Source organism: Abramis brama, assembly GCF_963993115.1.
Source record: "Abramis brama genome assembly, chromosome: 12".
NCBI classification, from domain to species: Eukaryota; Metazoa; Chordata; class Actinopteri; order Cypriniformes; family Leuciscidae; genus Abramis; species Abramis brama.
In genome coordinates this window covers 8,204,897-8,222,739 of record NC_139974.1, presented here as the reverse complement: position 1 = coordinate 8,222,739, position 17,843 = coordinate 8,204,897, and the positions used below count along the sequence as shown (strand labels likewise).

The window sequence follows — 17,843 nt, the reverse complement described above, 5'->3', positions numbered from 1 at the left end:
TCACTGGTTTTAAAAATTGTATTTTTACCAGGTACATTTTGTCTAAGGAGGCCTGGTGTCCACAGGACGTGTTTTTGTTTTGTTTTGTTTTTTGCTGAAAATCCTATTTTAGTTAGGGCAACAAACACTATGCATATGTACACGTGTGTGCGCAGTATTGACTTTATGTATATAACATCTCACAGTCGCATCTGTTATGCTAATGAAAAGCTATATTAAATGTTACTATTTATATGCAGAATTCTTCCTCTTGGGGAAAAAGACATGTTGGAGCATGTTTGGGGTTGCTGGGGGCGTATATTTCCCCTTGAAAATCAAGTGCACCATTATTGCCTGTTCCAGCTCATTAACTACTGCCCGTGTGTGTGTGTGTGTGTGTGTGTGTCTTACAGGACTATAATGATGAGATCAGACAGGCTCAACTACAGGAGCTGACATATCTGAACGGCGGCTCGGAGGACGCCAAAGTCCCGGCTGCGAGAGGCAAAACCAGCACACGAGCCAGAGGAACACCAGCGCCGGGACCGCACAGGTACAATCAGATTTGATTGTACTTGCTGTGATCACTAGCTATGTTTCCATCCACCTATTTTTATGCACATTTTGGGTAAATGCGTAAAAACACTGTGCACAAATTCTAAAAATGTACATAAAAACGAATGCGCTCAAATGAGGTGGATATATTTATCTGATAAGAAGACATGCGCATAAACTACAATGTAAACACATTTAAAGAATAAATCCCTCGATGCGCAACAAACTCTTTGCCTTACTCATGACTTTGCCTTAACAGAGAATGTGATTGGATAACTGAACAAACCAGTGGACCAATTTCATCACACAGCATTTTAAATGTTTGGTCGTTCTGAAATGCCTGAGTTTGTCATCAGAATAATTGGTTAAATTCCCTCCCAGAAGTGTCACATGATTGCATTCCCAAACACCAGGCGTCCGAACGCAAGATAACATGACAGCGTTTATTGCGTTTCGTCTGCTCAATGATCATTTATGTCATTAATGATGTAGGAAGAAAGATAATGGCAGCAACTTCCATTTTTATTACAGATATTTTGCGCCAATTTCCCATTCTGTTCTCTTGAACACATTGGATGGAAATGGTGCTTTATTTGCAAATGTTTAATGCAATATTCCAATTCTGCACACAAGTTAAATTCGCAAGTTTGGATGAAAACATAGCCACTGAGAACATTTACCGCATAAACTACAAAACTGTGAAACGCCAGAAAAACATGTAAATAAGGCAAATTAACTCCTTAATATCACCTTCTCTGTTTATTTGAATTTTTTCTGCTGTTTATTGAGCAAAGAATTTTAAACTCCACTGAGAGTTTAATGCGGCATAACTGGCAGATTTATTCTCACACGGACTGACACTAATGTCATTACCTCAAATTATTCTCATTTTTATCATAGTTGGAGAGGAAAATTCAATAAAACCATTAAAGCAATCTTCCATTAGAGCAGTGGTTTCCAAACTTTCCAAACCTCCTGAGGCGTTTAACATCCTTCTGCGCACCTCCTCTTTTCCTCTTACACTGCACTCACACCTTTTTTATTAAGGGACGATATTTTCCCCTTTATATTGATTTTCAGGTGCGTATTTTTTAACTCTTTCCCCTCCAGCGTATTTTTAAGAGGTTGCCAGCCAATGCCAGCATTTTTGATCATTTTCACAAAAGTGTCATGGCCCCCACAATATTTTGTTGCATGAATATCTGCACATGCAATATATCATAAGAAAGAACAGAGGCACTGCTTTTAAACAAAAAACTGTTTTATTTTTTTAACGAAACACCGCTACGGACAGAATTTAATGAACGGCAAAACTCTGTATTTTTTTTGCGTACCCCTCTGTCACCTCACGTACCCCAGTTTGGGGGTTATTTTGTAAATGATAGCTAGATCTAGATACTAGATCTGTCTGTCTGTCAGCTGAAAGATTCATAGAAAATCCTGTGATTGTAAAGTGGAATTTTTTATATACTCTACCATTCAAAATTTGGGGTCGGCAAGATTTTTGTAATGTTTTATGCTCACCAAGGCTGCATTTATTTGATAAAAAAATAATATTTAATCAGTAAAAACAGCAATATTGTGAAATATTATTGCCATTTTAAAATAACTGCTTTCTATATAATATTTTTATATTATTTTAAAATGTAATTTATTCCTGTGATGGCAAAGCTCCAGTTTTCAGTGTCACAGAAAGTTCAGTTCAGCATTTATTTGAAATGCAATTTCTTTTGTAACACTGCCTTTACTGTCAAAAAGGCTTTACTGTCACTTTTAATCAATTTAACACCTCCTTGTTGAATAAAAATCAACAAAATAAAGTCCCCAAACCATTGAACGATAGTGTGCACTACAGTCAAAAATTTAGACAGTCATCAGAAGTCATCAAAACTGTGGAATTATGGGAATTACATAGGGACAAGCAAAATGTTAAATATATTATGACTTATACTTTAGCTTGTCTATAAAACTAATTCAAACATTTAAGCACATATTGTATTGTAGTATATAACGTTTTTTTAAACCACTAATTCAGTCCATTTTTGTAAAAAAATGTCAAATGTATATGAAATATTTTTGGCTTTTTTATGATTTTTTTTACACTATTTTGTTCATTATTGTTCCTGTTGTAATGTTTCACAAAGGCCTATGATTCTTTCAAAAAATGTAATTGATTGACATATGAAATTTCATTGATGTATATTGAGCTGAGGTGTTTGTCCTGCAGGAGTAGAGGGGGTGTTCCTCCGCCTCAGGCTGCAGTTCCCCGGGGGGTGGCGCCCAGAGGAGCTCCGCCCAGCAGGGTCCCGTCCAGCAGAGGGAGGGGGGTTCCCTCACAGAGAGCACGAGGAGCTCCGCCCCCACCTGGGTACAGACCTCCTCCTCCAACCGTGCAGGATGCCTACGGTGAATACGTAAGTAACTGTAACATCCATTACTACAGTACAGACGTCACTCTCTTCAGGGACTCTAACAAAGGGTATATAGTATGCAAGGTCAGAATGGTGGCCAGATGAGGTACTATTTCTGCTGGACTTTTGAAATATGCATTGATTGATATGCATTGAAATATGCACATTTTTTTATTACACTGTAAAAAAGTTGCTGCCTTAAATTTTTCAATTCAATCGACTTGGTTGTTTAAGTCATTTCAACTTAATTTACATTAAACTGACTTAAAAAAGGAGTTGAATCTTGTATAACTTATAAAAAAAGTTGAAAATTGCCTAACTTATTTTGATGAGTTTTGATAAGCAATGTAAAAACATGTTGTCATAGCTTATTGATCATATATTTTCTTACAGTGTAATTCATACGTAATTGTGTACTTTACCATCAACTGTGCATATCTACGCACTTTAAGATTCTACCATAGTCTTTTGCCAGTGTTATTTTATTATCATTTTTCTATAATATTATTGTATTTATTGATACTTTTGAGCATTTTCATTTCAATTGTAAGTTTTACTAATTTTGTTATATGCCTTTGTCATTATATATATATATATATATATATATATATATATATATATATATATATATATATATATATATATATTATTTCTGATTTATTTAAATGAACAGAAGTAATCTGTAATAGTTTTAGTTTTTATGAACAATAACTGCAATGGTATATGCAATTGTTTTTGTGAAAACAATTCTTACTCTATATGTGCCGTTACAGTCATTTTAGTCCTCTGTAGACAGAAAGTGTTATCTGTGATATGTGCCTATAATTGCTTGTGTTTTATTGTTGACATTTCTCATATCGATAAATTATATAAAACAAACTCAATAGCTCGCCAAAGCTCTCACAGAAATGAATGTTTACCGACACTGATCTCATTTGTCAGTCGTAATAGAACAGTTCATGATGCGCCCGTCTACCGGAGACATCCTAAATCATTTCATCTGTTTGATTTACTTGTTTTTGTTTTCGATTATGTGGAAAAAATTGTCTTATTTGCTCACCTGCTTCTGACACCATTGTAGATTTCCTCTGCTTTGAGTTTTAATTTATCAGAGAGAGTTGGAAAATAATCAGTTCAAATACATTGGAGCTTTCGCCAGCTCCTCTTGATGTTGCACGTCTCAGAGGTCTCTGGGCTCGCGTGTGGCATATTTAACAGATGGTGGGCCCGGAGAGGTGGGTAGAGTTGGCACGCCGCCCCGCAGTGCCCGTATCTAACCGCATCTGACAGGTTTATTTAGGGGGCGCCGTTCGAATGCGCTGGGGTCAGAGGAAACGACTCAGTCGCCAGCTGTTCTCTATCGTTTCAACGGCCTCAAAACACACGTCTGTGCAGGATCCTGAAACACTGGGAACGATTCAAACATCTGTGGGATGATAAATCTGAAGCTGTCACTCTGAATCAGTGTTTAGATGTTCCTCGTCAGGAGCGAACTGGAAAACGATCTTTTGACTGTCCTGAGAGTTTTGACAAGTCATGAGAAATTAACAAGACATCTTTGTAGAGGAATAGTGATGGATAAATTAAAAGGCTGTCATTGTTCTCTCACCTTCATGCCATTCCAAACAATTATGGTCCTATTTTTTTAGTGGAATGCAAAAGGAGAAGTTGAAGGGTTTTGGGGCAAGTATATTTGTACAATGACAGAAATCAGATTTAACAAGAATCTGTAGTTGTATGGACTATTTTTATAGTGCGTGTTTGTCCTTTTTGTTGCTTGATAGATGTGTTTAGGATGAACTGTCATTGTATGTAAAATAAATGCAAAATGTGTTCCATGGGAATGGGGTTTGGAACAAAATAACTATCCCTTTAAGAAGATTTCTTAATCTGTTGATCTTGTATTGAGAAGCCTCCATGTTTTTATGTAGGCCTAAGCTTTGGCTGTGTTGATCACATTGTGCTCATGGTGTTGTCATTGGTTTTCATGCATCTATTGCGACAGCTTTAGACTCAAGAGTGTCTTTTTGCACCCATATTGTTGGAAATGACATCAGTGTTTTGGGGTCGAACAGAAGAGTGTGTCTTGAAGATTTACAATATGATCAAATTTTTGTTGGCTTTCAAAATGCCACTTTATACTATTTATTCTTCAACATTCATTCTTCATCTTTTGCATTTCCAAATTCAGGCCTATTTATGCCACTTAATAATAATTTGAGAAGTAAATATATTAAGTTTATTCAATATATAATTTATTCAATATATAATAAAAGATGTGCCAATTTTCACACATGAATTGGCACACATGAGTCCAGACCTTCATTGAAAGTCTTTGGGATGTGCTGGAGGAGACTTTACAGAGTGCTTGACTCTTGCATTGTCAATACAAAGATCTTGACCAAACATGTTTGCTCATCTTGATGGAAATAGCATCACAACATTTATTTCAATCAAAGTGCATACATTTTTGGTCAAGATCTTGTATTGACAATGCAAAATCTCAAAAATCTTTCTGAACCCCAAACTTTTGAAAGACTATTTAGGGCCCGAGCACCGATGGTGTGAGGACCCTCTTGGAATTGCTCCATTTATTCAAAACTATTTTTTGTTCTTTATTTTAATACTATAAATGGCTAAACCGAATATTTTATTTTCAGTATTTTTATGAACTAATTTTTTTAATTACTAAATTCTTAACCCTATTGTTAATGTTTATTAATTGATTATTTGATTCATTTTTAATTTCTCAACTGATTTATTTATTTCTCTATTGATTACTGAGTGACACATTTGGATCCCCATATACTTTATCACTTTCCTTTTCATTTTCCTCAAATTTGCTTTTTTTTTTTTTTTTACTTTTACTTTTTGACTTCTTACCTTGCAGTTTGTGTTTTCATCTCCACCCCATGTGGCATCCCATCAGCCAATCACATCTAATCTTACCATTCATATTTACAGGGATTACCAAGTCATATCCGCTCTCAGCATCTGGGTTTACACGAATCAACTAATCACATTCGCTTTCCCAAGTCTGGAAAGAAAAGATGCATCATATCAAACACCTGCATGATTAATACATCTGACCCAAACGTGGTCATATATCTTTATCTTTATCAAGCTCTGAGAATGAACTGAGGTCAGCATGAACACGTCTCTTAAGCGATTTGAAAACCTTTTGATCAGATTACCGCAAAGGTGGATCTGCTCCCCCCTGTGTGAGTCATTAATATGAAGTAATTTCATCAGCTATTCGTTCCCTCTCAGGGGCCGCTCTGATACCTGAGTCACTCTCTGTGGAGGGTTGCAGTAATACCATTATGGCATGTATTATCCCAGTCTGTATCTCAGAACCTCTGTTTCCACAATCAAAACCGCTTGTCACTTTGGTTTAGCCTCATAATTACTGAGCCGGTTGCGATACCATCTCTCCTTTGGTCGAGTGCTGAAATTTCTTCCATTGTCACCAGTGTTGTGTAATGAATGCCTGTTTCCAGCATGATGTTTCTCGAACCAACACAAATCACGGGTTTATTTCCCAATAACATGGCGAGACATATGGGTTCGCCTCTGGGCTCCTCGGATTCCTCTGTTGAGCCGTTTCATTCTGTCCACGCCGGTTTTTATCACGCTGAAGTACACTAGTGACATGCAGACCAGTGTAGGAGTTGTTATTGAGTAAGTGACAACACTTCAAAACATATTCCTGAGCCTCGGGTCTTCAACTTTAAAAGTCTCTGTATTTAGTAGGTGTTTGACACTTTTTGTTGAAAGTATGGTAGTGTGAAGGGAAAGTCAAGGAAGTCAAGATCCGATTAGGTTTTGAATCAGAGTGACAATCTGATTCTTGATGCATCTAAATTTTTTAAGATGCAGTGTAGAAACACAAATCTTCTTTGACAAGGTAATACGAGAGGAGGACTTGGGGTTAGAATTGTTGCGTTATTCCAAATAAATAGATTGAGATTCACAAATAAATGTTGAGATTAAAAAAAAAAAAAATCTAATTCACAAATGCATAGATTAAGATCCACAAATAAATGTAAAGAGTTTCACAAAAATTAATAAAATTCAGAAATACATAAAATGAGATTTGTAAATATATATAAAAATAAATACACAAATGTGTTTTATGTCACAAGCACAACTCTGCCTGGCATTCATTTGTGAATCGCTGCACACATTTATGAATCACTTCTTGTGCATTTGTAGATCCCCGCGCACAAGCATTTGTGGATTTTGAAACATTCTGAAACAGTCAAGACGTGCAGACAAATCCACAAATAAGTGGACTCCAAATAAGGGCCACATTGCTACCAATCGTAGCACGTTCTCGCTACAAGCAATCACGTTTTGCTTTACACTTGGGGTGGGAACAGATTCGTTTTGCAGCCCTGAAGGAACTGTATTCTATGGGTGCTTTGTTAAACTAAACACCCCTTTTCCAAAAGATTATTGTAGTTTAAGGCTTCTTTATATGATATTTCCATCAGAAACAGTGAATCAGGATAATTGTGAATTACACAGATCATTTTGTATCTTTTAAAGGTGCTCTAAGCGATGTCACGCGTTTTTTAGGCCAAAACATTTTTTTGTCACATACAGCAAACATCTCCTCACTATCCGCTAGCTGCCTGTCCCCTGAACACACTGTAAAAAAACACGGTCTCTGTAGACAGCCCAGGCTCTATAAACGGCAACAAAAACAAACTGGCCCAACCTGGACCATGAAACATAACAAACAGTGTTCCAGCCAATAACCGACAAGAATGATTTGGGGGTGGGGGTTGGGGGTTTAGTGCACGTGCACATGAAGAGGGGTGTGGGGAGTGGAGGAGAGAGAAGCATGAAGAGGGAAGTTAGCTAGAGGAGAGATGTCCTAGACAACAACAATGACTAACGTTAGAATTATATTCTCTTGAATTTTGATATGGCCGACACACGACCAAAGAGACGACTTTCCGAAGACCAAATAACAAAGAATAGGGAAAAGGAGAAGGAACGCGCGAAGTCCCGAATTTACATCAGAAAAGCGTTCAAAATGTGGCGAGAACTCAGCCGGCAGAATGTCCAATCCAACATTCAGGTGGCTCTGTTTTTGCTGGTAAATCCAGTTTTTTTTTGTTTTTTTTTTAAATGGTTCATGACTGTTTCATAGGGCTGGGGTAAACGATTATTAATTAAACGATTAGTCGGGCGATTATTTTATCGATTAGTCGACTAATCTAACGACTAATTGGAATTATTTATCCTGTCTGTTATTCGCATATCTCTGTCGAGCCGTTACTCCGATGGATTTCAAACTCGACAGCTGTCTGGGCACGAGTAAGTGCAGTGCCAAGTTTGACGTTGTTTGCAAAAGATGAAATGCAAAAGATATGTTAAATATATTGGTAAAAGAAGCACTTAGAAGGTTGTGGTTTAAAAATAAACATTCTGACATAAACACACTGTCAGCTACAATGTTTACTTCTGAATAATATAGTATAAATGTGATAAATCCTTTTTTTTTCATGCAATTAATCCATTGAATCAATATAAAAGTTATTTTTCACATTGAAACTGTTGAAAATACACAACAAAGTAAGTTGATCCACATATGACAGCCTCTGAACTCGGTCAATACTAATCTGGACTAAACATAGGCTACATTCAATCAGCCATCGCTAGAAATACCTTCTAAACGACGGCGACCTTCTTTTTTGACGGCGATCAGCTGTAAAATGGCTTAGGTCCTGCTCGGTTTTCGTTGACTTTGAGTACAAGAATTGAAAGTTTTTTAAAAGATCCCCTGGGGTTAACGTGTCAGCATTCGATAGAAGTTTGACGCTGTCGTGTGAGAACAAGCATCAGTCGGCATTTCTCTTCCTCCCGCGTGCCTCATCTTCTTAATCTCCTCACGTAAATGATTAGATTTCGATGGCTTACCTTTCTTCCCTACGGCAGAATCCACCACAGGTTCATCAATGTATTATTTTTTTTGTTTGTTTGTTGATCAAAAAGTGCAAAGTAGATAAGGAAAACTAGGATGCCGGGTGTCAGAGCGCCACCGTTACTGTTTACAATGCGTGGAATGGTGCGCTGTGATTGGTTGAGCGGATTTGTGGCATTCTGCAGAGAAAGGAGACTGGCGTTTGTCGCGGTTTGGAAAGAAAGGGAGAAAACATGGCAGAATAACACGGCGGGCGGTGTGTGTGTGGCGAGCTGTACCTCCGGGAATGGTGCAAAAAAATAAATAGATAATAAATAAAGAAGCGTCGACGCAAAAAATATGACGTCGACGTAATTTTGGCGTCGACGCGTCGACGTCATCGACGCACCGCTACAGCTCTACTGTTTCAAGAAGCACAGAAGGGAGAGGGGTGGGGGGACAGGATAAGGAGGAGGGAGGGTCGAGCTATCCTCCGTTTTGTTTGACAATACTTTGAACGTCAACAAGTGATGTCACCCAACATCGCTTAGAGCACCTTTAATTGAGTGTGCAAATAAATTCCAAACTGTTTGCCTTGAAATTATGTGTGTACTGTATAAGTTAAGTGCCATGTTGCATGTCGATACTATTGAGACGTGTAAATGGCTCACATTTATTTGTGCATTTGCGCCGAACTATTGTGCAGTTTGGTGTGATTGGCACTTTTGCAATAAACTTTTAGAATGTTCATAGTGAGTATTATATCGAATGAGAGCAACATTTCTTATCATATAACAAGCGAGAGACAGAGCATGAAATTCCATTAAACGGATAATGTCATGCATACTTCCGCCTCATAGTTTCAGTCTGACTACCCGAATACCCATAAATCAGTTCTATTTATGCAAATATGGCCAGAGCCCCATGATAGCTCAGCGTTTATGATTTCCATTCTCCCTCAGTTTGATCACCATGGCAGAAGCCTTGTGGTAATTGCAGTTGACAGTAGTGTAGTTTAGTTCTGTGTGTTTATTAGTCCAGTAGAGGATGTTCTTGAATTCTTCAGAATATGTCTATGAGCTGCTTTAAACTACCTGAATAGTTTGGGTTTTATGAATGGTTTTAAAAGTGAGACGGATAGAGTGAAGAGCGCTCATCAATCTTTGAGTTCATTAGTGCTGTTGTTGCTACAAAAAAGCCCTTTTTTCAGTCTAAAGGATATGTTTCACCATACATATAGCGAAAGAATAAAGTTCTTGTTTGATATTTTAGTTCCAGTGTTGGTTTGGACTAAATTTTCAGACAGGAATGTTGTTCCAGGATCAACAAAATATGTTGACCTACGAACATGTCTTAGTTTCTCATGTAGGCTGTGTAAGTTCAAATTTGGCTCATGTCACTTCCCTAATCCATTCTCTTTTTTCCTCTCCCAGTGATTTACTTCTCTCTGTCAATACTATGGATAAAAATGACAACAATGCAAAAAAATATCCCTTCATGATGTTGTTGCGCTGTAAATTGCATGCTCATATTTGTTAGGTGTTCAGTATTCCAAGAGAGTGAAGCCGCTCAGGACATCTTGGCAGACGCGAAGCTCTTGTTCTGATCTGTGAAACTATGAAATATTCCAGAAAACCCAGCAGACTGGAGCAGAGATGAGCAAGTGTGATGGAGTTAGTCAGACAAGCCATGCGTGAGTGTCAGTTTGTGTGTGTTTTTAGATCTTTCTCAGGTAATGTGTGTTGTGGTATGTTTGTGTGTAGTACAGAAACACTCAAAGCGTTTCATTTTGTCACTTTTTTTGTTAGTTTAACTGTATTTTAAGCTGTAAAGGTCTGTAGTATGTCCTCATGTAGTTAACTTGTTAAAGTGTGTGCTGAGGTTTTGTGGCCTCTACGGGCAGGTCTTATCTTCTAACAACCTGTCTTTCAGCCAATTGTGTCTGTTCTACCAGAACACTCACCTAGGGAGCTGCCTGTCTCTCATTCAGGCTGTAGTGCATGTGTGTGTCTCTTAAGAGTGTCGATGTTCTCATTATTTCTGATGTAACGTGTGTGTTCTCGTGACCCTCAAACACTGTTGCAAATCTCTGACGATAGTGAAAGATCAAAGATCTCAGACACAGAAGATGGTGAGTTATCACAGCAATGTCTATTCCAGAACAAATGGCTTTTGCCAACATGCCAGAGGCATCTGAAGGACTGTGTGATAGTAGAGGCAGGTGGTTTCTAGCTGGTCGCAGGCTGTTCTGTATGTTTGCTTACTAGATCAAGTCAAATGAGTCTATCCTCAAGTCTGTACTATATTCTGGCCTTTAGATATTTATTTTGTGTATATTTGCTCACCGGCCACTGTGGCTAGTGGTTTTCCAAAGTTACTAGCCACTGGCCACAGTTTTGACATTGATACCATGGGGAAAACTGCCATATAGATATTTTTAATATTATCTCATTTGGCAGCAGATATATTAGGCTGCTGTCACTTTAAGACCTGAAGCACGGATCCATTACTGCTACACATTCGTTTTCTTTCTCAACTGTTTACGTTCACCTAAAACATAACTGTTACGTGAATTCTCACTAAGAGCGGCATTTTGACATTATTTTGTGTGTTTGACTGTGTAAGTGCAATAAGCAGCGAAAAAGACCTCAATTTAGTATTGAGAGGTGGCTTTATGTACGCACACTTTGGGTGTGAGCACAAAATCTGAGGGAATGAGTAAAAATATGTGCAATACGCTCAATCCCATGCTGAAATTCAAGCCCTGTAACACAATCACTATTCATCCGGAGCAAATGAAACGAGTGAGTGAGGGGAGGCGGGTTTGTGCGTCAACTCGCTGTCAGAAAGATGAAAGAGGGAGAAAGCACAGCTATTTTGTGGGAAATGAGTATTGGAAATGTATCAGATATTTTAGTATACTGTATATGTGTTTTGAAACATCATTGCACTTAGTTTATTATTTTAGATGCATTTTTAAATGACTACAATTGAAAATGGGATATATTATATATAAAATTCAACCCGCCACAGTGGCCAGTAGGAGTGACTGCGTTACACGCAACTACTGAAATCCACCCGGTTAATGTCAAGCCCTATGTATGTATGTATGCAAGTAAAAGTCGCGCACCATTAACAATGTGGTTTTTTTTTTGTGAAAAAATGCATTATTTTGGGTTAGTCTATCGTTATAATAATTATCTTTAATATAGGGTTCCCACGGGTCCTTGAAATCCTTGAAAGTTTGTGAATATGAAAAAAGATTTCAAGGCCCTGGAAAGTTTTTGAAAATAAACATACATAGATACAAGTCCTTGAAAGTGCTTGAATTTATTTTTTGTGCAATAAGTTTTCTGTAAAAAATTCCTTATTATTCCCTCCGGTCCGCTAATGTGTTAGGCCTATTTCGTCAACACTTTGTGACCTATGCATACTAGCTTGCTTGATTTACGTTAGTTACACACATTTACGCGTTACGTTAAGTGTTTCCCGCGTGAGGTACTTTGTGTTGTACGTTGCCATGATGTTCACACGCGCAAAACTGTAACAATGTATCTTAGTGCTCTCACCTGAAATGTGTCCCCACATTAAGTCCTAGAATTTGAGGGTATTGGACCTGGAAAGTCCTTGAAAGGTCCTTGAATTTGAAGTTAACCAAGGTGTGGGAACCCTTTTAATATCAAAAAAAAAAAAAATAGAAGTCTGTACCCTCATTGAGATAAGTAAAAACATGTCTGTGTGTGCGCAAGAGAGAGGCTAAACATGATTGAGTTTGTCTGGGTCTCTCCGTGTCTCTAATGTGGCTTTGCGTTTCTGGCACCGGGCTGAAGGAGGCAAATGTAATGTGATTACATGGCTTTACTCCACTCTAATAGAGCTCTCTCCAGAACACCGCTTACCTGAGCTCCGGCCAACAGCGCTCTGATAGACTCACCACTGAGACCCCAGCTGGCAGCTTGAATAAAGATCCATACTCTCACAGGCCACAGATCGCAGCTGCAATGTCAATCGCATTCTCAAAATTAGAGCGTGCGCAGGTGAGATTGAAAACAGGTCATCCGCTGCTGTTACAGAAACCTTTGAAACCTCTTCTGCTGATGTAACAACGGGGTAAACATATATTAAGCAACTCAAGAGCTTAACTTTGTTTAAAAAAGTTGTGGGGAAACTTTTCTGGGGTGGACAGATATGGAGACTTGTGATGCCACAGAATAGCTTGTGAATATTAACTTGAATAATGTGAATATTAATATGAAGTAATGCATAATTAATAATATAGCATGTGTTGATAATTAGTCTATGTGTTGTTTTGACCTGGAGATCAGGTCTACAGGAGAGCATTTGTTTATTTCCAAGTCAAAAATAAAATCGATACAATCGATACAATTGATAAACTGTATTCTGTATTGGTTTAACTAGAAATGCTGTTCTTTGGTTTAATGCTTATCTTCATAACAGTTGTCAGTTTGTTGTTTTCCTGGGTTTTCAGTCTGATTATGTAATTGTTGATAAAGGTGTAATGTTCTGCTCTGGGACCGTTACTTTTTTCTATCTTTATTAATGATTCAAATATGTTCAAATCTACTGTTATTCACACCACTAATTCTGATTTGTTACAAATCTGATTTTAAATTTGTTCAAAAATGGTTTCATAATATGCTTATATTGAATAAGAGGTCTTCTTGTTGTATGTTGTATGGTGTTTGGTATGCGCCGTTGTCATTGCTATCCTTTTGATTTGAATATTATGTTTGATGATGGTTTATCTCTTGATAATGTTGATTCATTTAAATACCTTAGTCTTTGGATTGACTATGAACTTACTTTTAAGCCCCATATTGATTATATTATTAATAGAACATGTTGTTTGGGTTTACTTTATCGCTTAATTAATTGTCTCACATTTCAAGTCATGAAAATAATTGTTTTTCAGTTAATATAGCCTCTTGTTGATTATGCCAGTATTGTTTATCAAATTACCCTTGACGTTTATCTTAAGCCTCTTAATGTTGTTTATATTTATTTGTGCAGATTTGTGTCAAGGTGTCCATACTCATCATTGTTATATGTATGAATTGCTTAATGGTTGTATCCTAAATCTAGAAGACAATTTCATTAGCTTCTGTTTATTTTTAAATGTGTTTATTTTGATTGTCCTTTTTATTTCAAACAGTTTTTGATTTCATATAGATCTTCTTATTCACTTAGACATATTCAATATACTTTTTTCATTTGTTCATTTGCTTATAAGTGCTGAATAAATATTTCACTTGGAAATATGTCACATTACTTAAGTTAAAGGCATTGCAAATGGTGTTTCGTGTTGCTTTTATGCTTGTTGAATTGGTAACAAAGGAGAAATCAGCCATTCTTCAGAAATCAGAAAGAGTCTGATCCATCGTGAAAGAGATTCTGTGGACGTCATCAAATGCTCGCTGCTCGCTAACGACAGCTTCAACTTAGCGAGGAGTTTACCAAAGTTTACCAAACAATCTGCGATCAGTCTCTCATCTCAGAGCGCTCATCGCGACTTCAACAGCAGAGATCTGCTCTCCTCTTTCAGACAAAGCTGAGACATTGTACATTGACACAAGTACAACCAAATTTGAAAAGATTTGACATGCCGTGCGAACAGAGATTTCAGTTTCTCCTTGCTTGGCGTGTGATGTGTACATGTCTAATTTCAGCGGCTTGCGCAACGTTGACAGACTTGATCAAACGTGAGCCGATCAAAACGGCACAGTGACTGTCAGCAGCTTTCAACTTCTTTATAGCAACTTGGAAATGAGATTTTTCCGTTCTTCAAGGGAAGTCTAATTTTCTGTCTCTCTTTCTCTCTCACACATGACCTGGTTTTGTTTTCACATTCAACCAGACTAATTTATTTGATCAGTGCGCAAAGCCGTGCATAACTAATCTGCCAAGGTAACAGAGTTTCGCTCTTCAGAATACGAGAGGTTTTTTAACCTTATGATATATTCATAGTGCTGCAGATAGAGATCACTGTCAGCCGAGACGGCACAATGGAAATATCTTCAGTTATAAATAGCTGAGTGAGTCTAGTCTTGTTTCAGCTTGGAAGGAAGATGAGTTGCTCACTGTTGAGCGTTTTTATTTAAAGGTTCTAATGCTGAATACCTCCATTTTGCATTGATTTAGACCCTTTTCCCTTTGGATAAAGAAGGGAATTAAAGTGTTTGGCTTCTAATCAAATGTCTGAGCTGCTGTTATTTGCCAGTAACCAGCGCAGAGTAGTAGCTCTCTACACTCTCAGCCTGGCAGAGGTGACCTACTGGAGAGGCACTGAAATCCCTGTGAAACATTGTGGAGCTCCAGGTTTTCCAGGGGGATCAATTCTCATATGCTTTCTTCAAATTCATTTTACAGTTTCCATTTTGACCTCATTTGATGTATGGGGTTGAGGCTGTTTTTATTGATAGACAAGAAATGATTAGTGGAAGGAGAAGGGTGTGTCCGGGTTGTGTTTAGTGTCATTGTGTTCTATTCTGTTCCCGTTAGCCTGTGTTTCCTTTGCTAGTTAGTCTCCGTGGTTGTTAATGTTACACCTGTTCCCTGTTCTGGGCTGCGTTTCCCGAAACCTTCTTAACGCTACGTCGTTCTTAAAGTGTAAGTTGCAGGTTAACCACCACAGCCAATTAATGTGTAAATTAAAGTGCTCTATATGTATATATTTAATTATTTCTGTCTTAAAATGCGTTAAAATAACATTTATTGGGGTTTCTTCAAAGGTAGCGTGTTTTTTCAGTAACTGGTGATGACGTCATAAGAGGAACTCGCAACCCATACCACTCTGCTAGATTCCTACTGTATTATGGCTATTTGGAGAACGACCGGAAACCATCAAATTCTTTATGGACCACAGCCCTACAATTTTTAACTGGTCAGACGTGAGAGAGGGGAGGAAATTGCCAGGACCCATGGCACTCAAAGAGTTATTAATGCTTGGTGTGAGGAGAATGAGTGGAGGGTTGGCCAGGTGTCCTGGTGAGTAGCTACGTTAGAGCTAGTCTAGCCTGGTGCAAACTTAACCCGGATAATATAAGGGAACAAGCCAGTCTTTTCAAAATCTTGCCGTCATGTAGAATAGCAAGGAGGGACAACGACTGAAGACATTATTTACTTACATGGTGTCAGTCCAAATCAGAGCTGTAGAGATGCACACACTGCACAGGCACCAATCGCTAGTCTCATCGACGCCTCAAACATCATGTATTACCCTTCCTCAATCCACGCTATTTCTCACGATTTAATTAGCGATGTTTATTGTCAGAAAAGAAAAAGAGAGATCGATGTCCCCATCACTGTGTTTGTGTGGGCTATGCCACCCAGTTGAATCAGCAGTGGAGAGGTGAACGTGGAACAGCTCGACCTGCGACTGGCTGATCTGACGTGCCTGAACCCGTTTGTTTTGCGAATAGCTTATTCTCATTTCAGGCAGGATCATGGTCCCCTTGAAGTCAGCACACACGAGTATGTTTACAATTGAGTTATTTTATCCATAATTTTTTTATCAAATAAATCATACAACCAACTTTTCTGTAGTTATGTAAGGCATCTATAGCTATGACTATGCCGGTAACTCTACTAGTGAGTTCCTCTTATGACGTCACGCCCCATCTAGTGGAAGGGAGCGGGAGCGGTTAAAACCACTGTTAAAAGTCCCAACTTTTCATATTATATTTAGCATTTTGGTATAAAAAACAATGGTGGGCGGTTCTTATCTTTATGTTTAATAAACACATTGCATTATCTTCGTGAAAAATTTAACCTGCAATTTACACTTTAAGTTACACCTTAAGCTGTACCTTATTGATAATATGTGTTTCCCGAAACGTTCTTAGTTAAGTATATACCTTCTGTAAGTCATACGTTCGGAAGGTTGGTCTGGACCACTCTTAGCTTTACCTTATCACTGTTGCAGGTCTATATGAATATAATTCTGAAGTTTTAATACACCCAGACAGTTCAATTAGGCTAATTCAAGTGTTTTCATGCAAAGAATAAAATTGTCATTACACTGATTGTTGTTAGATTTTTAATTATATTATTATATATATTATATTATTAATTTAATTAAAACGCTCTTTTAAAGGCCAGTGAAAGCATAGGCTACTGTCAGTTAAGTCCTATTCGGACGCTAATTGTTTCTCATGGGCTCGTATTTTAAACATTTACAGGGGTAAGTCGGTGATTTTAGTGCCGTCCGAATCCATAATGTCAGTGTTTTTTCTCAGCCAACCCGCGTAAAAATTCCTGGCCAAATTAGTACCTACTGTTTTTTGACAAACAGGTCGTGTGGTTTAATTGCCGTCTGAATCCACATCTCTGAGTTTACAAGAGATTCAAAATTCACTGTTTAAATCCTTTTTGACCACTGCCGAGCACCGTACGTAAGATGTACACTTTTATTACTGAAATGCTGGAAAGTATTTGCAAGAACAATATTTCATCGCAGCTCCACCTCAGCGAACAAAAATGGTTATCATGGCAGCAATATATGATACAATTTTAAAATATGTAGGCTACGCTATTATAGTTTGGATTATTTTTTATAATATCCCATGAGTCCTAATAATTACCCGGACAGCGCCGGGTAACGTCGCACGTAAGAAGGTATATCTTAAGCAGCTTCCTAAGGTATGGTTCGGGGAACACGCCTAACAATGGTATATCTTTAGTTAAGTATATATATATACACATATTTAAATTCCTTAAAAAAAATTGGGACGCAGCTTAATGACCATGGGGAAATGTGGGTCCCATGGTCAAACCAGTTAAGAACCCCCGTCTTAAATGTACTCTGCATTAAATTAGAAAGTCTCTCCCTAAATAATAAATCTAAATTATTATGATAATGCAGTCTGTTTGCCAATGCTAATGCCATCAGCAGCAAAACTTCTCTCTTTATTTTTTGCAAGTAAACTTCATTATAAAACTCAGTTTAAATGTCACTTTGCTTGTGG

The 17,843-nt window shown here is 37.7% G+C and overlaps 1 protein-coding gene across 3 annotated transcripts in view; it reads left to right on the top strand.

Annotated features, from left to right (window-relative positions):
- Window positions 1-17,843, top strand: part of khdrbs3 (KH domain containing, RNA binding, signal transduction associated 3) — a 141,578-nt gene that overhangs the window by 100,725 nt on the left and 23,010 nt on the right. For all 3 annotated transcript variants that reach the window (XR_014608567.1, XM_084131850.1, XM_084131849.1), the window contains exons 5-6: window positions 393-532; window positions 2,762-2,948. Coding sequence is in view for 2 of the 3 variants with exons in the window: in XM_084131850.1 (XP_083987976.1) it covers window positions 393-532; window positions 2,762-2,948 (327 nt within the window). In the remaining variant the exon portion in view is untranslated. The remainder of the gene's footprint in view (window positions 1-392; window positions 533-2,761; window positions 2,949-17,843) is intronic.